The 23,764-nt window shown below is 47.9% G+C and overlaps 2 protein-coding genes and 1 long non-coding RNA gene across 4 annotated transcripts in view; 2 read left to right on the forward strand and 1 right to left on the reverse strand.

Moving 5' to 3' along the window:
• Nucleotides 1-12,891, forward strand: Foxm1 (forkhead box M1). 2 transcript variants are annotated; one of them, XM_076940618.1, is made up of 8 exons: nt 1-139; nt 2,641-3,186; nt 4,086-4,237; nt 5,875-6,066; nt 7,515-7,643; nt 8,973-9,017; nt 9,512-9,584; nt 9,754-12,891. In XM_076940618.1, the coding sequence occupies exons 2-8, from the start codon at nt 2,685-2,687 to the stop codon at nt 10,947-10,949; spliced, it is 2,289 nt and encodes a 762-aa protein (XP_076796733.1). In that variant the 5' UTR covers nt 1-139; nt 2,641-2,684; the 3' UTR covers nt 10,950-12,891. The 2 variants fall into 2 exon arrangements, with proteins under 2 accessions (XP_076796733.1, XP_034368409.1); XM_034512518.2 differs by having other exon boundaries at nt 9,515-9,584.
• The window catches only part of LOC143443547 (uncharacterized), a 26,639-nt gene continuing 6,145 nt past the window's right edge, over nt 3,271-23,764 (reverse strand). The window contains exons 2-4 of the long non-coding RNA XR_013112640.1: nt 14,342-14,508; nt 14,000-14,062; nt 3,271-4,192 (exon numbers count right to left, since the gene is read on the reverse strand). This is a non-coding gene — a long non-coding RNA (uncharacterized LOC143443547). The remainder of the gene's footprint in view (nt 4,193-13,999; nt 14,063-14,341; nt 14,509-23,764) is intronic.
• On the forward strand, nt 12,471-23,015 carry Tex52 (testis expressed 52). The gene is made up of 3 exons (XM_034512519.2): nt 12,471-12,609; nt 16,052-16,602; nt 20,967-23,015. The coding sequence occupies exons 1-3, from the start codon at nt 12,529-12,531 to the stop codon at nt 21,259-21,261; spliced, it is 927 nt and encodes a 308-aa protein (XP_034368410.1). The 5' UTR covers nt 12,471-12,528; the 3' UTR covers nt 21,262-23,015.

A 23,764-nucleotide genomic window follows, 5' to 3' on the forward strand; every position in this document is an offset into this window, starting at 1 on the left:
ACTGAAAGCGGCGCTGTGGGACTCACCCCCGGCCCGGGCTCAGCCCTCACCCCGCCCCGGGCTCCCACCCCGGCCGTGCCGCCGGGACCCGCCGCCCGGGCCTGGCTCGACCCCGCGTGGAGCAGCCGCGGCCTGTGAGGTGAGTGGGGTGCGGCCGGGTCGGGGGAGGGCTCGGAGTCGGGACTGCCGGGGCTGTGGGGCGCGAGGGGGTGTTGGGGACCGCCGGGAAGAAGGTCTGAGCCTCCGTCCTCGGCCTTTCCGCCGCGTTCTCCGAGAATCCCGGGACCCTGGGAACAGGCCCGCCCTCGGAGTCTGCACTTGCAGTCATCCCTGCCTCCGCCTCCACTGCTGCAGGGCGGGCTCCTAGCTGAGGGTTGCAAGGTTCCCTGTTCAGTATGGAGAATGGGGTCGTTTGGGGGTGGCTCTGCAAGTCGCCCTCCGCTAGGAGTCATTGGGAGTGTTAGGAAAAGGCTGATCAAAGAGAGATACCCTATGGTGGGGGGTGTCTACCATTTGATTGGGGTGGGGTGCAATGTGAAGCAAAACTAAAACTGAGATTTGAAGGTCGAGAGAACGGAGTTTAAAGAAAGCAACAGAGTGGAAGGGACCTGAGAACTCCAAGCAGCTGGCAAATGTCAAAAACATGTAATCCTTTTTTGGCAGGTGTCCTAAAGGGACAGCTGCTTTCTCTGTTTCTCACAGGATCGCAAAAATAGAGTGACAGGATTTAACTTAATGATAAATTATTCTATATACCTATTAAAATCTATGAAATGCTTTTTTTTAAAGACTTCCTTTCTTAGCGTTTCAAAGCCCCTTTAGCATAGCTAGGCAGAGTGGTGAATGCCTGTAATCTCAGCACCTAGAAAATTGGAGGCCAAAGGCTCAGCGGTTCAAAGCCAGCCTGGGCTACATGAAACTCTGTCTCAAATATAAAAGCCATCTCAAATATAAAAGCCACCGTAAGCATATTAATTTTAGCACATCTTGGTATGGAGATCGGTATTACAATCTTTAGAAGCAGAAAATGAAGGTACATAAAGTATTATACTTACAAAACTAAAATATAGTCTCTTTCAAGTACCAAAATGTCACTTTACAAATGCTTTGCAGATTTTGAAAGGAAGAAAACACACTCTGAGAAAAATTAATGTAACGGGGCTGGAGAGATGACTCTGTGGTTAATGGCAGCTCTTGAAAATCTTTTCTTTTCTCTTTTAATTTAAGAGGGTTGAGGTTTTATTGTAGAGGGCTTACCAAGCATTCACAAAGCCCCAGGTTCAATCCCCACCACAACATAAACCTGGCATTGTAGCCATACCTGTGATTCTAGCAGGTGGAGGCAGGAGAATCAGAAGTTTAAGGTCAGCTGCATTATTTGAGACTGACAGAAAAGAGCATTAGGGGATAGCTCAGGGGTAGAGTCCTTGCCTACAGTGTGTACCCTGAGTTCAGTCACAGTACTGGAAAGTGTGGAGTAAATGAGGCTGCACACTCTGCACAACTTTGCTGTGAGCCATATGTAGGGAAGTTCCCCCCTTTTGTCCGAGATCTTGCACACTAGGGGTTGATCTCACCGGTTTGGGGGCAATCGGACCTCCTGCCTCTGCCTCTCTGTACACACTGAACCTGTGACCTGCAAAGATGTAAACGGGCCAAGGCATTATCATAGGAAGGGGTGCAGAATCCAAGTGTTGTCAGGACTCCTAATTGCTGCTTGTCCACCCACCCCATCCTCTTTCAACCTCTCTATGGTCATTGTAAGTGACCTGAATTCTAGTGGACAGTGGCAGGCATTTCCACATTCTTGTAGATGTCTCACATATTCCTCTGGCCAAATGTTTAAAAAAAAAATGTTTTTACATTTTTACTGGGGGTCCGGGTGGTGTTTGCCCACATGCCATAGCACGAACCTGGAGGCTGGAGGGAATAGTTGAGAGCTGATTCTGTCCTTTTACCATTGTGGTCCTGGGGATTGAATTCAGGAGGGAATAGTCGAGAGCTGATTCTGTCCTTTCACCATTGTGGTCCTGGGGATTGAATTCAGGTGGCCAGGCTTAGCAGCTGATGGTTTCAGTAACTGAGCCAGTTATCATCTTGCCAGCTCTCCCAAACCCCCCAAATCTTTGTCTTGTTTGTTTGCTTTTTTCTAGTACTGGGAACTGAACCTAGGGCCTTGCTAAGCAAGCATTGTATCACTAAGCAACATCCTCAGCCTGGCCAAACATTCTTAAGCTTCCAGGGGACCACTGACTCCAGTCCAGTCCCGTGTTCCCATCTTGAAGTGTTTGCTGCAATTGTTAGCTTTCCTTGGTCAGTAATAGGGTTTTATTTATTTGTATGTATGTATGTATGTATGTATGTATGTATGTATGTTTGGTTTTGAGACAGGGTCTCATGTGGCCCATGCTTACTTTGAATTCACTCTCTGGCTAAGGGTGACTTTGAACCTTGTAGGTGCTGGGATTACAAGTGTACATCAAACCTAGCTTCTGTCCTTATTGTCTGAGAGTTTGACAAAGGTCCAGGCAGCACTCCTCTGGGCCTTAGAGCTTCTGCTTTTGGCTGTTCATGCAGAGGAACACTTCCAGTTTCTCAGCCTAGCAGATCTAACAGTGAGCTTCTCCTTGCCCTCCACAGGGTCAAAGCTTGTGATTCTCGATGGAGAGTGAAAGCACAGCTTCATGATGAGAACCAGCCCCCGTCGGCCACTGATTCTCAAAAGACGGAGGCTGCCCCTTCCTGTTCAAAATGCCCCGAGTGAAACATCAGAGGAAGAAGCAAAGAGATCCCCTGCCCAGCAGGAGCCTACTCAAGCACAGGCCTCCCAAGAGGTGGCAGAGTCCAGCTCTTGCAAATTTCCAGCCGGAATCAAGATTATCAACCACCCCACCATGCCCAACACACAAGTGGTGGCTATCCCCAACAATGCTGATATCCAGAGCATTATCACAGCTCTAACTGCCAAAGGGAAAGAGAGTGGCAGCAGTGGACCCAACAAGTTCATCCTCATCAGCTCTGGGGGTGCCTCTCAACCTTCTGATCCTCAGCCTAAAGCCCAAACCAGCAATGATTCCAAGAGAACAGAAGTGATCACTGAGACTTTGGGACCAAAGCCAGCAGCTAAGGGTGTGCCTGTGCCCAAGCCACCTGGAGCCCTCCCGAGGCAAAGACAGGAAAGCTGTGGTATGTGGTCTGCCAGGCAGAGGGGTGGGAAGGTCTTCAGTCAGTCATGCTGATGTCTGTGGTAGAGTCTAGGAGGAACCAAGGTGAAGGCTTTTCTTTTTTTATTCTTTGAACATTGAACCACCTGGGCACAGTTGAAATGGTTACAGTAATGTAACATTACCATTGTTCTCTTTATGTTGAAAAGGGGTTGGTTGGTTGGCTCACTCTTTGTATTGACATGTGTCTTAGCGACTGTTCTGTTACTCTAAAGACACACCATGGCCAGGGCAACTTTTAATAAAAGAAAGCATCTTTTACTTACACTTCCAGAGGTTTATCAGCATGGTGGGAAGCATGGCAGCATGCAGGCAGGCACTGGAGCAGTAGCTGAGAGCTACATCCTGATACGGGTCAAGAGAGACAGAGAGACCCTGGGGCTGGCATGGACTTCTTTTGAAACCTGAAAGCCCATCCCCAGTGGCACATTTCCCCTAACAATGCCACATTCCCTAATCCTTCTAATCATTTCAAATATTACCACTCACTGGTGACTAAGTGTTCAAATATATGTGTCTATGGGGGCCATTCTTAATCAAACATGTAAGGAAGTAAATTTCCATTTTAAAGTCATAAACTGAAGCCCAGGGAAGAAAAGTAATTTTTTTGTATAGCTATCCAAAATTTGCCTTGACAAATGCCTAAGGTTCCTTCTGTCTCATTGAAATGCAATTTGTTGTTCATGAATGTCTACTGACGTCCATAATGGAGCAGAATAACTTAGAGCCACAATGATTTACCATATGTTCCCTGTCCCTTAGAGTACAGGTCCTATAGGGGTTATCCCCAACCATTGCTTTTGGCAGCGTTGCAGGGCAGCTGAAGAGGCTGCTAATGGAGTCGGGTTGTTTCCCCTCTAGCTGGTGGTGAAGCGGCAGGCTGCACGCTGGACAGCAGCTTAACCAATATCCAGTGGCTTGGAAAGATGAGTTCTGACGGGCTGGGCCCCTGCAGCATTAAGCAGGAACTGGAAGAGAAGGAGAATTGTCACCTGGAGCAGAATCGGGTTAAGGTAAACTGTTCTATCACTCATTCGAGAAGTCAGAACTAGTTAGTACAGGGGATTTCTAAGACGGGAAATGGATCGAGGAGCTGCAGGAGCAGCATCCAAGTTCTATTAGCACTACTTAATGCTTTTCCATGGAATGTTTCTTTTAAACATTGTTCTTCTTTTGGAGATATTGGAGAGTGAACCCAAGGCCAAATAGTACGTAAGACTATATATACCACTAGCCCGGTGGTGGCCTGGTCTACAGAGTGAGTTCCGTGACAGCCAGAGCTACACAGAGAAACCCTGTTTCAAAAGAAAGAGAGAGACAGAGACAGACAGAATACTACTAAGTTACATTTCCTTTTTATTTTTACTTTGAGCCAGGGTCAGTCTAAAACTGACCTTGCTTGGACCCTCCTGCCCCTGAGTAACTAGGATTATGTCCACCACAGCCACCTCTATGACTTATGAGTCACTTTACTGTCTGGGATCTCTTACTGTCTCCATCACTGCTCACTGAAGGCAGATTCCTGGCTTTGTATTTCTCTAGCACTGGGTTTAATATCCTGGGTTTAGTGACCCTTAGTAAATATTCAGGAAATGATGAAGGGTCTTAGTTAAAGATGCCATTTGGACTTTAAAGCGGCATTCCAACAGTACAAATTGAATGTAGCATCATTAATATGACAGTTTTATTAGGAGATACACTATTATATTAATTTATAGGAATTTAATTTGTATTAAACTATATATTTAAACATACAGCTGAACTTGTAAAATTATATCTCAGATTTTTAAACTCAATGATCAGATCTTTGTCTAAAAGCATGTGTGTCTTTTGAAAGCGTTTGTCCCACAGTTTTGACTGTTTCTTCTATACATACACTGAAATAGGGTGGGCTTATGTCTCATCGAGACTACAGGTAGACCTCAGACCTAAGACCTTTGACCTGCACGTCTGAAAATTCATACAAATTATTGTGTGGATCCCAACTAGAGAATCTACTAGAAGGGACATTTGTTTTTTGCTTTTGAGATGGGGTCTTGTGTAGCCTGGGATAGCTTAGAAAAGACTAGCCGAGGATGACCTTAAACTCTTGATCACTCTGCCTCAACCCCTCTGCTGCAGAAAGTATAGGCATGTGCCACCACAACCCAATTTTTTAATATGGTGCTGGAGATCTTCATGCATCGGGCAAGTACTATCAGACTGAGCCATGTCCTCAGCCTTGAGACTCTTACTAGGCATTATCTTGAGGAAAAGAGTGGAAGGGAATCAGTTCCAAATTGGTTGCGGCCTAGACTAATTAAACTTTAATTCCATTATGAAACAATGATCTCAAATGAGTGTGCTTCTGTTATCACCTAGAGCAGTGGTTTTCAACTTGTGGGTCATGACCTCTTTGGGGTTGCACATTACATATCCTGCATATCATATATTATTTACATTAGAATCCTCATGACAGTAGCAAAGTTACAGTTATGAAGTAGCACCAGTTTCGTGGTTAGGGGTCACCACGTGAGGAACTGTGAGGCCAGGAAGGTTGAGGACTGTTATTCTGGAGGATGTGCTCAATGGGCTTGGGGTGGGGAATGATTCTCGTAAATGTCTGTGTCATTCTCTGTTCTCTTTCCCTTTGGCTTCTTTTACCCCACAGGTTGAAGAGCCCTCAGGAGCGTCAACATCTTGGCAGGACTCTGTGTCTGAGAGGCCACCCTACTCTTATATGGCCATGATACAATTCGCCATCAACAGCACTGAGAGAAAGCGTATGACCTTGAAGGATATCTACACTTGGATTGAGGACCACTTCCCTTATTTTAAGCACATTGCCAAGCCTGGCTGGAAGGTATTATGTTCCATAGCCAATGTCAAGGTCATTATGGACTATTTTTTGTGATGTTTTAGGTTGTGTCCTAATGAAAAATAACAAGGAAACAATGAGCCAATGGCCCCAAGATTAATTTCCTGTAACATCTAGTAGGCGGGGCCTTCTCTTTGTCTCTCTTGTTTTGAGACAGTCTTACTACATGCTCTAAGCTGGCCTCAGACTTATAAACTTCCTGTTTCAACCTTGGGAGTAGATGGGACTGCAAGGGTAGGTTTTGTCTTGGTTTTCATCTGATGCATTGATGCATTGGGGACTCTAAGACAGATGCCTAGGATCCTTTGTCAGAATCACATAGTGAGCGTTTGTGTGCGTGTGTGCGTTCGTGCGTGCGTGCGTGCGTGCGTGCGTGCGTTTACTTATTTGCTTGTGGGAGGAGGGGTGTGTGTATTATGTAGGCGTGTGAAGATCAGAGGACAGCTCGCTGAAGTTGTCTGTCTTGCTGGGAGTTCTGGGATTGAGCTCAGGTTGGCAGCAGGTACCTTTACCCACTCACTTCTCAGTCCCCTAAACTGAAAAGCTCGGGGAGAAACGGACTTTGTCAGGCTGGAGCTCAGTGGCAGAGTACTTCCCTGCCATGCACTAGAGCCTGGCTTTGAAGTGGGCTTTGCCAGGAAGACTGACCTTGAACCAGCATGTGACCTCATGTCCTCTCTGCTGCCTGTCTTGTGCTGCATGTCTGCAGTGTTGACACCAGGCCTACGAGCAGCTCAGGCCACAGGTAGCAGTGCTCCCGTCATATTTGAGCCTCAGGTTAGCATGGTCCAGTCTCTGAGACAGGATCTTGCTGGCTAATGCAGACTGGCTTTGAACTCTATCTTCCTATGTTCCAGATGTATGGGCATGCGCCACGGTGCCCAAGCATAGAGATGGTTTTTCCAGCTTCTGCTCTTGTACCTTTAGTGTTTGTCTGGGGCTATGCAGTGGACAGAGTCTTTTCTCTCCTGATGCCAAAGGGCATGATGCACTTCTGGAAAACACAGGGTTCTTGGCTGCCTGGCGTAGCCTGCCTCATTTTCTACACAGGTGATGAGGCAAGAGTTGCAGGTGTGAAGTTCCTGTTCTCATCACCTTAGTCTTGTGTTGGGATAGAGAGCAGGGATAGGAAGGGAAGCTTCCACCTAAGACCTGAGGAGCCTGGACATAGGCCACATCTGGGTTTTGTTGTGAGGGTTGGTTGTTCTGGTCACTAATTGGAGGGATGTTATGAATCTTTATCTCCTTGGATGTATGGCTGAGGTTAGCTCTGTGGTGTGGCGTATCAGGAAGGGGGTTGCCAACATGTGACATTACAAGGACCTGAGCAAAATCTGTTAAACATAGTAGATTTCCTTACCTTTTCCAACTCACTCCAAGAGCAATGTTTCCAAAGCTAACTGAACTGATAACTGCATATCTGTCTCTTTCAGAACTCTATTCGCCACAACCTTTCTCTCCATGACATGTTTGTTCGAGAGACATCTGCCAATGGCAAGGTCTCCTTCTGGACCATTCACCCAAGTGCCAATCGCTACTTGACACTGGACCAAGTGTTTAAGGTGAGTGTCCTTATTTTATCTGGAGAGCCAGTTGGTGGTTACAGAGCCTTCTGTAAAGGAGCAGCATCACTCCTGACATTCTCTGACTGAGAAGAGCTAGAAGCCAGTCACCCAATTAATGACTTACATAATGCCTTGAACCAAGGACAGCTGACAGATACCAAGTGACAGTCCTTGTACTAGACCACAGAGTCGAGAAAACTGTTCTGGTCTAAATAGAGGAGTCTTTCTTTAACTCCCTGTAAGTAGACACTTGTAACAATACAGCTTCCAGGTCTCTTACTTGGGGTTCTGATTGGCAGGCCAGGGTGTCTGTGTACAAGTGCATGTGTAGAGGCCAGAGCAAGACCTTGGGTGTCCTCTATCACTCACTTTATTTCCGTGGGATGGCTCTCTCGTGGAACCTGAAGCTACACTGGGATCAGCAAACCCCTTCAATCCACCTATCTCCACCTTCATAGCTCTGGGGTTAGAGCCACCCCTAGCCCTTTTTAAATGTAGGTCCTGGGATCTGAACTCAGATCCTTATGCTTGGTACAGCAAGCTCTCTTACTCACTGACCCATCCCCCCAGCTTTGTAATTTGTATTTTCTTTCTTCTTTTCTTTCTTTCTTCCTTCCTTCCTTTCTTCCTTTCTTTTTTCTTTTTCTTTTTTTTTTTTTAAGATTTTATTTGTTTTATGTATATGAGTACACTGTAGCTGTCTTCAGACACACCAGAAGAGGGCATCGGATCCCATTACAGATGGTTGTGAGCCGCCATGTGGTTGCTGGGAATTGAACTCAGGACCTCTGGAAGAGCAGTCAGTGCTCTTAACCACTGAGCCATCTCTCCAGCTCCCATAATTTGTATTTTCTTTTCTTTCTTTTTTTTTGTTTGTTTGTTTGTTTGTTTTGTTTTTTGTTGTTGTTGTTTTTGTTGTTGTTGTTTTGTTTTGTTGTTTTGGTTTTTTTGAGACAGGGTTTCTCTGTGTAGCCCTGGCTGTCCCGGAACTCACTCTGTAGACCAGGCTGGCCTTGAACTCAGAAATCCGCCTGCCTCTGTCTCCCAAGTGCTCATAATTTGTATTTTCAATCTTGCTCCAAAGGAGCCCTTCTTTATGTTTAGAGACCAGAAATGGAGCGATAATAACATGTTTTCAGAAAAAAGTTGTGTTGGGAACTTGTAGGCACCCATAAGGATGCTGTTGCTGTGCTGTTTGTTCTTCTGGAAGGGGAGCATTCTCCATGGTATCCCTTGGACGACAGGTTTCTTCCTAGTCTGGGTACATTGACCACATTTGTGGTAACTTCATTTCATTTCCCTCCTTCGATGCCTGGCCGCCACCAGCCCCTGGAACCAGGGTCTCCACAATCGCCGGAGCACTTGGAATCAGTAAGATGCTTCTCCTCTGGCTCAGGGCTTGGCCTTTTTTCCCTTCACTGCTCAGCATGGCTTTAGTGGGCAGAGACACTGTGACGTGGGGAGGGGACTGTATTTGGCCCTGTGGCTGCTAATCCTGAACACAGTACCACAAAGGTGTGCTGAGCAGAGCAGAGTGGGTGCTGCCAGACCCGCCATTGCCAGGACAGGTGCACGGCGTGGGCCCTGCGGGCAGCGGCCTGTTCTCTCAGCGTGGCTTGTCTCTGTCTCAGATAGTTAACTGTATTTCCCTGGGGGTGGGGAGTACCATGGGTCAGGTGTAGCATTGTCCTGCCCTCCCTCATTTGTCTGTTGTTCACCTTTCCCCTCAGCATGGCTTCATAGACTGTACCTACCTGCATCTTTCTGGGTTTTTAGGCCAGAAAGGTTTCTGCATCAGCTCAGCTTGGTGGGGTTCTGCTTCTCCCCTTACCTTACTAGTCCAGGTTTCTTTCTCTCTCAATAAGCAGCAGCAGAAACGACCCAATCCTGAGCTCCGTAGAAATGTGACCATCAAAACTGAACTGCCACTGGGTGCACGTGAGTATAAGACAGCGTCTCAGACGCTCCCAATCTGGTTCTGGGGCCTATCTTCGGGTTGTGTCTCTAACTCAAAGGGTGTTTGAGTCCACAGTTGAGCAGTGCTCCCGGAGTGGGAGGTAGTAGGTCCCTAGCATTGCTACCTCTGGTCTCTTCTGCTTCCTCCTAGGGCGAAAGATGAAGCCACTGCTCCCACGGGTTAGCTCATACCTGGTGCCCATCCAGTTTCCAGTGAACCAGTCCCTGGTGTTACAGCCCTCAGTGAAGGTTCCCTTGCCTCTGGCAGCATCTCTTATGAGCTCAGAGCTTGCCCGTCATAGCAAGCGAGTCCGCATTGCACCCAAAGTGTTGCTATCCAATGAAGGGATAGCCCCACTTCCTGCCACAGAACCACTGAAGGAGGAGAAACCCCTGCTTGGAGAAGGGCTATTGCCTCTGCTTCCTATTCAGTCTATTAAGGAAGAAGAAATCCAGCCTGGGGAGGACATACCACACTTAGAGAGGCCTATCAAAGTGGAGAGCCCTCCCTTGGAAGAGTGGCCCTCTCCATGTGCATCACTGAAAGAGGAACTATCCAACTCCTGGGAAGATTCGTCCTGTTCTCCTACCCCAAAGCCCAAGAAGTCCTATTGTGGGCTCAAGTCCCCAACTCGGTGTGTCTCAGAGATGCTGGTGACTAAGCGAAGAGAGAAGAGGGAGGTGAGCCGATCCCGGAGGAAGCAGCACCTTCAGCCCCCATGTCTGGATGAGCCTGAACTGTTCTTCTCAGAGGACGCTAGCACATTTCGGCCAGCCATGGAGCTCCTAGCAGAGTCTTCAGAGCCTGCACCCCAGCTCAGCTGCCCTCAGGAGGAGGGAGGACCTTTCAAGACCCCCATCAAGGAGACATTGCCTGTCTCTTCCACTCCTAGCAAATCTGTGCTTTCTAGAGACCCTGAGTCCTGGAGGCTCACACCTCCAGCCAAGGTTGGGGGGTTAGATTTCAGCCCAGTACGAACCCCCCAGAGTGCCTTTGGCCCTCTGCCTGACTCTCTGGGGTTGATGGAGCTGAATACCACACCTCTGAAAAGCGTTCCCCTCTTTGACTCACCCCGGGAGCTCCTCAACTCAGAAGCCTTTGATCTTGCCTCTGACCCCTTTAGCAGCTCCCCACCACCCCATCTGGAAGTCCCCAAGACTGGCTCCCCCGAGCCGCAGGTTCCCAGCCTTTCAGCCAACCGTTCTCTCACAGAAGGCCTTGTCCTGGACACAATGAATGATAGCCTCAGCAAGATCCTTCTAGACATCAGTTTCCCTGGCCTGGAGGAGGACCCTCTGTACCCTGACAACATCAACTGGTCTCAGTTCATCCCTGAGCTACGATAGAGGCAAGGTCTTGCCCTTGCCACTCCAGCCACCTGCTATCCTGGCACCTGGGTGGCTGGATAGTACAAGGCTCAGTGTGCCCCAGGCCACCGAGGGAAGCTAACAGGCAAGGGCTGAGCTGTGCCCTTTGACCTAATTATGTCAAGATGATAGCCACATCTAAGCCACTGCTGGGACCTATGCAAGCAATAGGATCTCTCTGAGTCAGAGTCCTCCACTCCCTGCTGGCAAGTGAAGTGGGTGTGACAAGCAGAGAGGACCAGGAAGTGCCCATTAGTCACCCACTGCTCCTGGCAGGATAACCCTTGTAAATGGTGTCAGTTTCCCAAGTTGTCCTGTAATTATAAGTGTAAGCTTATTTTCTTAGCTCAGTATCCAGAGACAGCCAGGATAGGTAGGGTGACATGGGGTTGCACTTTGCTTCTGCTTGTGGCCTTTGGGGGAAGGAGCTGCAGTGCAGTCTCTCCACACTTGGGGGTTGTGCTGTAGGCTTCTAGACATGCAGGTCACCTTGCCAGGGTCCCGCTTACTGCCCTTTCCTCACAGCTCCCCCTGTCTCCAAGCCAGTGGTACTGCATGAAGAAGCCTGTAAAAGCCTATTGGATTTGGGTGGAGGGGGATGGGTGTGCCTGAAGCAAAAGCTTGGGTACCTACATGAACCCTGTTAGGTGTTCCTCTGACAGTGTTCCCAATCATGCCAGGGATCCAGCATTGAGAGCTCAGGCTGAGGCCTGAGAAGGAGGACATGACCCCTGACTTGCCTGGCTTCCTTAGCTTGCACCTGAGCTTTGCAAAAAGCCACCCTAGACCCTACTCTACAAGCTAGCACAAGACACTACTGTAACTACCTACTGAATAAAGCCTGGGTGGCACTGGTCTCGGAATTGAAGGAGGAGTGGAGCCTGGAGATGCTGGGTAAGGCCTGCCCCTGCCGCATGGGCCTTTCACAGGTGGGTAAGGCCTGCCTCTCCCGCATCCTTTGACTCTGAAATTGCCTGTTTTGTCTGATGCTTCATATCTATAATCTCAGCCTTTGAGAGGTAGAGGTAGGGGGATCAGCCGTTGTAAGCTACATGAGATCTTGTCCACAGAGTCTAGGTTTCCCTGTTCCCTGCACTGCCCACCTCTTCTTTACCACCCCAGACCTTGTTCCTTGGGACCAGAATCTGACTTAGGTCCTTGTTGATCCCCTGGTAACAACAGCAGTTGTAGTCCTCCATTTTCCTGCCATTCCATTCAACATTCAGGCCAGAAAGCCAGCCCGTTGCAGGTGTCTCATTACACCTCTATCCCAGCTCTAAGCCTGGGAGGCAGCCTGCCCCCTGTTCCTGAGCCATCCCAGGCAAGGCTCTCCCTGAGCTGCTCCTGTTACCAAGTTTGTAACCAGGACTGACAGCACTGCCCCCTCCCTGCCTCACAAGAAAAGCATCAGGGACTGAGGAGCCTCCTGGGACAGGCAAGGCCCTCCCAGCAGCACCAGTCAGGAGGCGTCACCATAGCAACCCTCGCAGCAAACAATGGTACCATAAAGGGCTTTCCTCCAAAGCCTCCTCTGCTGGCTCTGTGGCTCAGAGGAAGAATGGCCAACAGCCCGAAGAGAACATCCCTCCAAAAGCCAGGCCTGAGCCATGTATCTTACACCCGGGAGCCTTTCCTGAAGGTAGAGTGGGGCCCAACTCTGCAGGCAGCCTTTCCTTGTCCTGAGCAGTAGGCTCTCCAGTACACAAGCTGCCTTCTGCTTCCATCCTGTGGTACCCTGAGTTTGGAGCTCAGAACAGAAAGGAGGCGCCTGGCTAAGGTTGAAGAGGCCTTATCTGAAGGACTTGGGATCAGAAGTGTGCTTAGCTTTGGGATTTATCTTTGGGTTTTGGAGTATGTGTTTGTATGTCTATCTTGGGAAAGGACCCCGAACTTAATATAAAATTCCTTTGTTTCATATGTACCTTGTACACAGCCTGAAAGTGATTTAATACACTTAGTACTTTTAGGATGTCTCTGATTTGACTGACTGATCACAAAGGTCAAATGTGGAATTTTCTACTTGACACATCATGCCTTTGCCCGGGGGGTTGGGGGGGGGGTATTTTTTCAGCATTTGTGATACAACATTTTCAGATTTTAAGAGGTTTTGTTTTGTTGAGGCAGTCTTGTTATGTAGCTCAGGCTAGCCTGATACTATTAGCCTGCAGTATCCCTGTCTCAACCTTCCCAAGGGCTGGCAGTATAGATCTGTGTCATTATGACCAGTTTTGGTTTTGTTTGAATTTAATTTTGAGACCGAACTTGCCTATATAGCTTTGGTTGAACTGCACACCTGGGCCAGGTTATTGCCAAACCTGTGGAGCTCTGCCTCCTGACTAGAGTCACAAGCACTTACTGTCATGCCTGGGATAGACTCCACATGTTTGTGTTAGCTCACAGACCCTTCCTCTGCTCTTGTGCTCTTGTAGAAGACTTAGGAAATCGGGTCTAGGGGGGTATGCCTGTAATTTTAGCATTGACCAGCCTGCTCCACTAGGGCTACAAGTGAGACCTTATCTCACAAAACCAAAAGAAGGAAGGAAGGAGAGAACAAGCCAAGCGGCCAGTGAGTCGGCTCAGGTGCTGAGGACAGTTGCCGTTCGGACAGCCTGTCCCAGCTCTAGAACCCACATGGTGAAGAACAGGCTCCTGCAGCTGTCCTCGGGCCTCAGCATGTATGCTGGGACATATGCATGTGTTTACACACGCACTAGGTCTTTTGTTTCTAAGAAATAAGATTTAGGGTGGTGCTGAAGAAACGTGGGGGTCTTGGAGTGAGGAAAGCCCTAGAGTGGCTGAGAGGGAGGAACATATTTGTCCTGGGCTGCCTATGAACAAGCTCCTCGCCATGTTTCACATAGCTAAGTACACTGAGTTTGAACACAGCTTAAACCTGAACTCTCCTACTCAGTTGAGACCTTGGGTGAATTCCTTACTGCAACAGGGTCTTTCTACACCTGACATAGAGACTTGTCAGTTTTCTACTGTTGACAAAATACTTGTGATAACTCAAAAGAAGACAGGTTCACCTGGGCTCCTTCCTGGTAGAGGCTTCTTTCGCTGTGTGGTCATTTGGCCTTGCTGCTCTAGACCTGTGAGGAAGCAAATGGAGGAGGAGCATGAAAAGAAGGGCCCAGGGTCCCACTGTCCCCCTTAAGAACATGTCCCCAGTGGCCTAGTTTCCACTAAACCTTCAACCTTCTACCACCTCCCAATCAGTCCTTAGACTGGAACCAAGACTTTTACACAGGTCTTTGAGGGACACTTACACAAACCATAGCAGATTTGGATATTTATTCATGAGGGTGTAGGGAAGAGGGCACAAAAAAGGTAAGAAAAGAACATTCTAGATTCTTTCTAGACCAACTGACCTTTAATGGGAAGTGAGGGAAGATGTCCATGACAGAACAGATAAGAAGCAGACTCTGGCATGGGAAGCCCCCTTTTGAGAAACTTCCTAAAGTGTGTCCAGGACCAGGAAAGGGGAAGGTAGGCTTCTAGAATAGCTGCCACGGGTCATCCCCTAGGCCCAATGTATCTACAGGGACACATAAGAGGATATCAGAATCAAGGTGAGTGAAGAGTTAAAGTTGGGGGCTGGTGATCACCAAACCTGAACCCCAGTTCAGTTCTCCAGAAATGGTAGGAGGAGTGGCTTCTGTAAGTTGTGCTCTGCCCTCCACACACATGCACTAAATAAACATTAAACTGTTTAAGTACTGCAGGGCTGGCGAGACGCTCAGTGTTTAAAAGCACTGCTTGCTCTTCCAGAGGAAAGAGGACCCAGGCTCCCAGCACCTACCTACATGGTTTTTCACAACCATCTCAACTCCAGTTCCAGGGAATCTGATGCCTTTTCCTGGCCTCCTCTGCCACTAGGCATGTATGTTGTACACAGGCATACACATAGGCAAGTCACACATCTCACACACACATGTATGTATGTGTATATGATGTGAAAGTTGAGAGAATGGGAAATCAAAGCCAAAATGTGATCAATGGAGAATGAGATTTGATAAATCTGTAGGACTCTTATGGAGGATGGTACAGTAACCTCTGGATTGTGGCAATTACTTGCCTCATTGAAACAAAATACGTCACAAGCAAAGCAAAGGGAAGAAGGGCTTATTTTGGCTCACAGTTCGGGACTATAGTATCACCGCAGGAGCTTGAGGCAGGTGCTCACATTGTTGACAGGGATCAGGGATGCAGGTGCTCAGCTTGCTCTCTGCTGTTTACTCAGCCTAAGCCCCTGCCCTGGCTGGTGTGGTGGCACCAGAGTCAACGCAGCTCTTCCCACCTCAGTTGACCTAATCCAGATAGTCCCTTTCACGTGTGCCACAGGCCTGCATCCTCTGTTCTAGAACCCGTCAAGCTGACAAAGAGAGACAGCTCAGTCTATAAGTACTTGCAAGCACGAGGACCAGAGTTCAGTCCTGAGAACTCAGAAAAAACCTTTGCAAAGAGCTAGAGAAATGGGTCAGTGGTTAAGAGCACTTGCTGCCCTTGAAGAGGACCTACATTAGATTCCCAGTACCCACAGAGCAGCTCACGACCGACCGTCTTTAACTCCGTTTGATCACCCGGGTCTTTGATCTCTGGGATTACCACACACAATACACACATCTATCCTGCAGGCAAAACACTCATAAAATAAAAATAAATATTTTTTACAAGTAATTTCCTTTTAAGGTTTTGCATGGTAACACTTGTAATCCTTGGGCTGGGGACTGGGGTGGGGAGAGGTGGATTCTTGAGGCTCAATGAATGGCCAGTCAGTGTAGCCATATTAGTAATTCCCAGAGATGCCCTGTCTCAAAACACAAAACAAGATGGATGACTGATGGGGAGCCACATCCAAAGCTGTCGCCTGACTTCCACACGTATATACATGTGCATATGCATGCATATACATTTCTGATAAAGTGGGAATGGAGAGAGGCCTCCTTGTGTGGCCATCTCATCCTGATGAGTCCTGGGTTGGAGGAGGCTTTCCTTGTGCCTGAGAGGGAAAACAGAGCACCTCTGCCACATCCTGGTTCTCTGCTGGCACAACTAGGCTCCCTTTCATGTCTCCCTAGATGATCCATGCCAGAGATTCCTTCCCAACCTATCAGACTTGGACTCAGCGTGAGTTCCTCCTCCCCAAAGAGACCAGGGAGTTCCCGGGCTTCACCCTGCAAGGCTACCACAAGCTGGCCCTGAAGCAGCCACCATGCACAGAGTTGAAGTCTAAGGTGCGTCACCAGGTACTCTGTCCTTGGAAGGATGCAGTTGAGCACACCTGGGGCTTTCACACATGGCTTGATGTGGGACGTTTGCCTGCTGCCTTCCCCACCAGACCAGACGTACCCTATGACAGCAATGTCTGGCGCTATTTGACTCACTCCAATGCCCACCGCCTCCCTGCTGCACAACCTGGCATCCCTCCTCCCTCCTGGATGGGCCCACACAGCTTCCTGTCCTTCATCAGTACTACCCCCATCTTCGTGGACATGAACAGAAAGAAGCAGATAATTGTGAGAACAGAGAAGGAGCTGAAGGAAGTGGAGAAACTCAAGCTGAGGAGCGAACTAAGGGTCCCTCCACTCGATGCCCATGGCAATATCCTACCTCCACCAAACTTCAAGAAGTAAGCTCATCCCTTCTCAGGCAGTGATTCTGCCCACGTTCCTGTGCCCCCTTCCACCTCTCCCCGGTCCTGTTCCTAGTATCTAATTTGCTTCTCCAACTTTCCCACTCATGGCTTTTTCTTTTGTATAGCTGGAACCCATGGCCTTGCAAATGCTTTGCAAATGTTCTGCTGTGGAGTTCACACTCCCAACTGCTTCCTGAAAGTAGTTGGCTACATGCTGTGGACACGGGAAGAATAGCCAGTGAAGAGGCCCTTTATATTTAACTATAAATGGAGAGAGGGTACTATGAATTTAACATCTGCTTAGCCTAGGGATGCTGAGAAATGTAATTTAGTCCCTGTTTTTAAAAGATAGGAGACAGCTACCAAAACCATACTGAACCTGCAAAACACCCAGTATGTGTGTGAGAGAGGGTGGGTGTTGTTATTACAGTCCTTTTGTTTCATTGAGGCAGAACCTCACACACAGTCTAGTCTGGCCTTGATTGGCAGTTCTCCCACCTCAGCCTCTTGAGTGCTAGGATTACATATGTATGCCATCATAGCTGCCTGGCATTTTTTTTCTTTTTGAAGTTTTAAAATAAATTATGTGTATGGGTGCTCTGCCTGTATGCATGTCTGTACACCACAAGCATACCTACCTAGTTCATGAGGAAGCCAGAAAAGACTGTTGGATCCTCTGGAACTGGAGTTTCAGACAATTGAGAGCAGCTGTGTGGATCCTGGGAGGTGAGCCTGGATCCAGTGCTCTTGACCACCAGACAGCTCGCTCTAGACCCCTCCCTCCCTCCCTCCCTCCCTCCCTCCCTTCCTCCTTCCTTCCTTCCTTCCTTCCTTTCCTCCTCCCCCTCCTCCTCCACCTCCTCTTCCTTCTTTTCTTCTTCCTCTTCTCTCTTCCTCTTCTCTCTCTCTCTCTCTCTCTCTCTCTCTCTCTCTCTCTCTCTTTCACAAGGAGAATACAGATAGTATTACACGCCTGAGGCACAAGAGTATTAAACCCCCAGTAAATCCCTTTTTTTAAAAGCTGGAGTCTCATGTAGCCAAAACTGGCCTTGAACTCATAATTCTCCTGCCTTCACCTCCCAAGTGGTGGGCAGCCATGTGCCACCACATCTGGCTGTAAAGTTCATTGGTAACAGGAAAAGCAGAAATGAAACCTGGGGTCAGAATGAAGTCCCAAGATTATCATTCTGACAAGTGGTCTGGTTTCTCCAGGCTCGGTCGTTAAAGAAGGATTGTAAACCCTTGCCTCCCTGGGTAGGGATGAAGTGGTTGTTGGTATGTAACAGAAACACAAGGAGCTTAAGAGTGCAGCTCCGTGGGACAATACCTGCTTACATGCTCAGGGCTTTGGGTTCTATCCTCCACAGAGAAAAGAGAAGAAAGATGGGAGAAAGAAATTGAACCAAAGTTAGGTGTTATCTTGTCAGGGAGGAGAGGAGGGTGAATGCATGAGGTACCATCTGCCTCCAGAGGGTTAACAATAGGCAAGCTGATGGTTCCTGGAAGAAAGATTTCCTTCCTTCAAGGCCACAGCTAAGGAGCCCGCGCTCCTGTAAGTAATCCTAATGAAAGACACTGGGTCATGGACACTGGTTGGGAGGAAAGGGGCCCCTAGAAAAGGAGGACAAAAACGTGTCTTTTTTTTTTTTTTTTTTTTTTTTTTTTTTTTTTTTGTTTTTTCGAGACAGGGTTTCTCTGTATAGTCTTGGCTGTCCTGGAACTCACTCTGTAGACCAGGCTGGCCTCGAACTCAGAAATCTGCCTGCCTCAGCCTCCCAAGTGCTAGGATTAAAGGCGTGCGCCACCACCGCCCGGCCAAAAACGTGTCTTGAGACTGAATATTATCCAAATACATTATATACTGGAATGGAATACAGTGAAATCCCTTATGCGTAATATATGATAAGAGAAACATTAGAAATTTGATGCTGTAGAAATTCTTGGGCTGGCAGGACTACTATTGGCTAGAGTGTCCCCTTGCATCCCTCAATTCAAAACAGAAACCAGGGCTAAGGCTGGAAGGTTAGAAGGTCTTCAGAAGGTTACAGGGTAGGGGTTTGAACCATCCAGTTTCAGCTGGAGTCATCCCAGCAGATATTAGAGGGGACTATTTGGGAATTATATAGCTTCTCTCATGCCTGTTCCCCATAGGGAGGTGTGTGTGTGTGTGTGTGTGTGTGTGTGTGTGTGTGTACAGGTACTTCATGGAGGTCAGAAAGGGGCATTGGATCCCTTGGAGCTGGAGTCACAGGATCTTGTGAGGCCCTGACATAGATGCTGGGATCTGAACTCCACTCTTCTGCTAGAGCTCTAAGCTCTTTTGACTACTGAGCCATCTCTTTAGCTCTAAGATAATTTTTTTTTTTTTTTGAAACAGTGTCTCTCTGTAGCCCTGGCTAGCCTGGAACTCATGGTGCTAGGATTAAAGGTGCATGCCACCATAAAAACAACAGAACCAGCAAAGCATGGAAGAGCTGCTCAGGACAGGAGGCCTTTAGCAGGGCCAGGCCCCACCTCCAGCTCACACACAGGCACTCACGTGGACATGGCTCAGGGGGTGAGCACTTGTTGCAGAAAGCATAAGAAGCCAAGCCTGAGTCCTCAGCTCCTGTGTAGAAAAAGCTGGGTGCAGCCATGCAGGCTTGTACCCTCAGCAACGCTGGAGGATGCAGACAGGCAGATTCTGGGAGCTCACTGGTCAGTTACCCTTGCCGAAATGTTAAGGTTCAGATTCAGTGAGTAACACTGTCTCAAGAGGGAAAGGCAGAAAGCAAAGGAGCGGAGCACAGATGGCTTCTTCCAGCCTCTGTACTACCACCTGCACACTCATAAGCACACACCACACACATGTACCATACACACATGTATATATCCACATATAACTTTTAAAATATGGCACTAAAGGTTAGCGACTTTTTGAGGTGAGTCACCTTGGGGACCCTAGCTTTCTCTGCTGTCCATACATGGTGAGTAGTGTGTGTCATATGGGCATCTTCAGAAAGAGTCATACAATTGTGTGGGACATGGTGGGACATGCCTATAATCTTGGCACTTGGGAGAGACTAAGGTACGAGGATCAGAAGTTCAAGGCCATCTTTGGCTACATAGTTTGATGCTAGCCTGGGTTACATGAGACCCTCTTTCAGAAAAGAGGGTGGGTAGGTGCATAAACTCAGTTGGTAGAGTACCTAGCATGCGTGAGGTCCTAGGTTCAATGCCTTGCCCCACATAACTGGGCATGATCTAGGCTATATGAGAATCTATCTTAATCCCTAGGACTCTCTGGATAGAAACTCAAGGTCATGTACGTGTTTGGCAAGATTTCTACTGCTGGGCTATATCCCTGGGGAATTTTTCAAAAGATCACAGGGGTGGGGACATGGGTCAGGAATATAGTTTCTTGCCTACCGTGCCAGGGGCTCAAAGCAGCAAACAGGAATATCTGCTGAACCGAGCACAAATCCTGTTGAAGCACAGAAAATCTGCTACTATTCAACCGTGTTGTTGTTTTGTTTTTAAGTCAATGTGCTACTGTTCAATTTAACACTACAGGCCAACAGTGAAGAGGAGATTATCTGCTACGCTACGCTGAGCTCGGCGGTTTTCCTGTATACACTGCATTGGTAGAACAGGGGAGATGTGAAGAACAGCTGGAATCTAGACAGAACCCTGAAAGAGAGTCAGGCAGGGTGGTAGAAACCTGCGATCCTAGCACTCTGAAGGTGGAGCAAGATCTCAAGATGGAGGCCAACATGGACCACATACTGAGATGGAAAGAAGAGTGAAGAAAACAAAGAGCGGATAATTGGATGAGGGTGTAGCTCAGTGGTGGAGTGCTGACCGCGCACATCTAAGACCCTGGGTTCGATCCCTAGCACCACATACAGATATAAAAAGAATCTAGGTGAAGGGCTGGAGAGATGGCTCAGCAGTTAAGAACACTGGAGTTCAATTCCCAGCACCCACATGGCAGCTCACAATCATCTCAAAGTCTAGTCTGAGGGAGGAGATCTCACTCCCTCTAATGACTTCCGCTGATACCATGCTAACAAGTAGTTACATGCCGGCGAGACATTCACATACCTAAAATAGTAAAATTAATATAATAAAATATGTAACAAAAAGCATATTTAAGGAAAAAACCCTAGGTGCTTTCTATACAATTGTGCAAAGGATGAGAGGTGTTCAGCTAGATGCTGGGGTTCATCTATTGCCACAGTACACAGTTAAAGTGTAGGCTGTGTGGCATATAGTCTGAGCCCTGAATAGCTGGTAGAAATCATCATCTTTCCTTCTCTCTCTACCATGCCTGGCACCATCCCTTGACTTTTGTTGTCTCTGAACCACTTTCCCAACAGGTCCCAGTACATATCTACTGGTGGAAGGCTTGTGCCTTGGGGCCTCCGGTTCCTACCCAACCCAATTCCCAATGATTGCAGCAAGAACTGGCCCTGCCCAAATCTGCAGCCTCATTACCAGGAGAAGGCCCTGAAACTGGTTCGGCAGCCCGCCGTGCCCCTGAGTGAAGACCTTGTGAAGGACTACCAAACCCTGATTAAAGACCGGCTTGCCATACCCGTCCACTACCTATCCAAGGCACGACCTGCTAAAACATCAGAAGAGAGGAGGAAAAGGAGACCTGGATATATCTAAAGGAGACCATAGTGGGCCTTAGGGTTTGCAGCCTAGCCTCTTTCAGCAAGAGATTGCAGGAGACTGACGACTTTGGGCCTACACAATAACCTTTCGACCATCCTCCAGCCTCAAGCCACCTCTGTATCGGGCTTCTGGAGACATTTCTGGAGCTCTGAATTGTTCTGTGTTTTTCTTGGAAGACTCATCATAGTGTGGGGGTGATTGGGGCAGGGAGAGAGGGTAGGGCAGCTAGAATACCGGTAGGTTCCAGCTCTTAAGGATGGAGTGGTGAGGGGCATGTGGGGTGGGGCATGGTAAGAAAGGGAAGCAAGGAATTGCAGGCTGGGGATATAGCTCAGTAGTAGAGCACTTGTCTAGTAAGAGTGAAGTCCAGAGTTCAATTCCTATCATATACAAAAAAAAAAAAAAAAAAAAAGTTGTCTCTATTCTCAGAACACACTCACAATGACACTGAGATTAGTTAGGGGACAGACAGAAAATCTCTTCAGCAAAAATTTAACCTCATTGCCAATCTTCCCCATGGACTGATAGATTCCTGGACACAACTGTTTGGGTCGTTCTAATACTGCTTGTAAGTTCCCCTGCAGAATTTGATGGCAGATGGTACTGGGGACAGGAGCATCAGGCCTGAGGAAGGCAGCCATTCCTTAGCATGGCAAGAGTGGAATGAAATAGATACTCAAGGTGAAAGGTGCAGGGCCCTGAGGCCCTTGTGCTCACAGATAAGACCTAGGGAACAGGAATGGTAAACACACTTGGTTGTCTCTTCAAAGCAAGAGATGAAGAACCTGTTTTCTGCCCAGAAGGCTGGTTAACAGCCTGGTGCCCTTTGCACTAATCTGTGTGTCTGAGACCACACAGATCCTCCCCTGACCCTTATCACAAGCTTGTTTTTCTGTTAATCTATAGGATTATTCCATCTTCATAGATGACATCTCTTATACTTCGCAAAGTCTTGATGCTGTCATGTCTTAAGCTTTGCTGTGTACACAGGATTGAGTTAATTTTCACCAGAAAAATCTCCACCCAATTATGCTGTTCTTAAATATGCCCACATTAAACTACTCGGGGGTCAGACTCCCAAAGTTTGAACCAACACTAGCTACTGTTTGAACCAACACCAGCTACCTTGTCGTGTTGAACCAAACTGCCTTCTTTTTTTTTAATTTTATTTACATGAGTACACTATAGCTGTCTTCAAACACATAAGAAGAGGGCATCAGATCCCATTACAGATGGTTGTGAGCCACCATGTGGTTGCTGGGAATTGAACTCAGGACCTCTGAAAGAGCAGTAGCCAGTGCTCTTAACCACTGAGCCATCTCTCCAGCCCCCAAGCTGCCTTCTTGCTCCTCAGACAGCATCAGTCTGCTGGCCATGGTATCTCAGAGAGCCCTACAGAAAGGCAGCAGTCATCTGAGAGTGATCTGAGGGCCTTGGGCCTGAGTGGCTGTTCACTGCAGAGGCCTGAGCATTGACTGTGGATCAGAGACAAGACATGAAGTGGAGGCCCACAAAAAGCAACAGTCAGGAGTCTTCTGTGACTGAGGTGCAGGTAGCAAAGAGCAGAGCCTGCTGGAGAGTGCCAGGATGGGTGGCTCCAGGGACAGAAATCAAATGGTGGGGGACCCTCTCTTAGCGCCTCCCTTAACATATTCTCAAGTGGGTGCTTGCTCTAGCTGGTCATCTGCCTTCTTGACCACAAACCTGACTCCATTTCTCTTTTGTTCAAAATATTTAACTTTTCCTAATGTGTTTGTGTGCCGTTGTGTGTGGCTTTGTGCACGTGCATTCTAAATGCATCTAAGCGCCTCTGTGCCCACAGAGCCTAGAAGAAAGCATCTGATTCTCTGGAGCTGGAGTGACAGGCAGTTGAGGACTGCCTGATATGGGTGCTGAGAACTGAACTGGGGTCTTCTGGAAGAGCAGCAAGCACCCTTAAAAGCTGAGCCATCTCTCTGAGCCCCCCCACTTCCACATTTGTAAAGCTCTGCAGGCACTTGAAATTTGAAACACCACAGAGTTTAGCTAGCACTGGCTCAGCCACTCAGCAGCTGCGAGCCCTGTGTGAAAGTAACCTCTCCCCTCTGGATTTTGAGTTTGTTTTCTACGATGGAAACCACTAGGCTATAAATACCTGAGATAAAGAAAATAACATTAAGTGAAATTCTTGCCAGGCAGTGGCATAGTGTAGGCCTTCTAAATGAATCTCCGCCATCATCCACAGAATGAAGTGCCTATTATTCGCTCATAACAAGGAGCAGGGTACTGATAAACGCTACAATGACAATACAACTGGAGAACACCCGTGCCAAGCACAAAAGACTACATAATAGATGAAGTCCTGGGATAGGCAAATTCACAGAAAAAGTAGAGAAGCACCAGGGGATTGTGGGAGGGACCAGGGATGGTTGTTTAATGTGCACAGAATTCCTGTTGGGATGATGAAGAAATTCTGGAATCGGATAGTGGTAATGGCAGCGTAATATGGAGAGTGTTG

Source organism: Arvicanthis niloticus, chromosome 9, assembly GCF_011762505.2.
Source record: "Arvicanthis niloticus isolate mArvNil1 chromosome 9, mArvNil1.pat.X, whole genome shotgun sequence".
NCBI lineage: Eukaryota > Metazoa > Chordata > Mammalia > Rodentia > Muridae > Arvicanthis > Arvicanthis niloticus.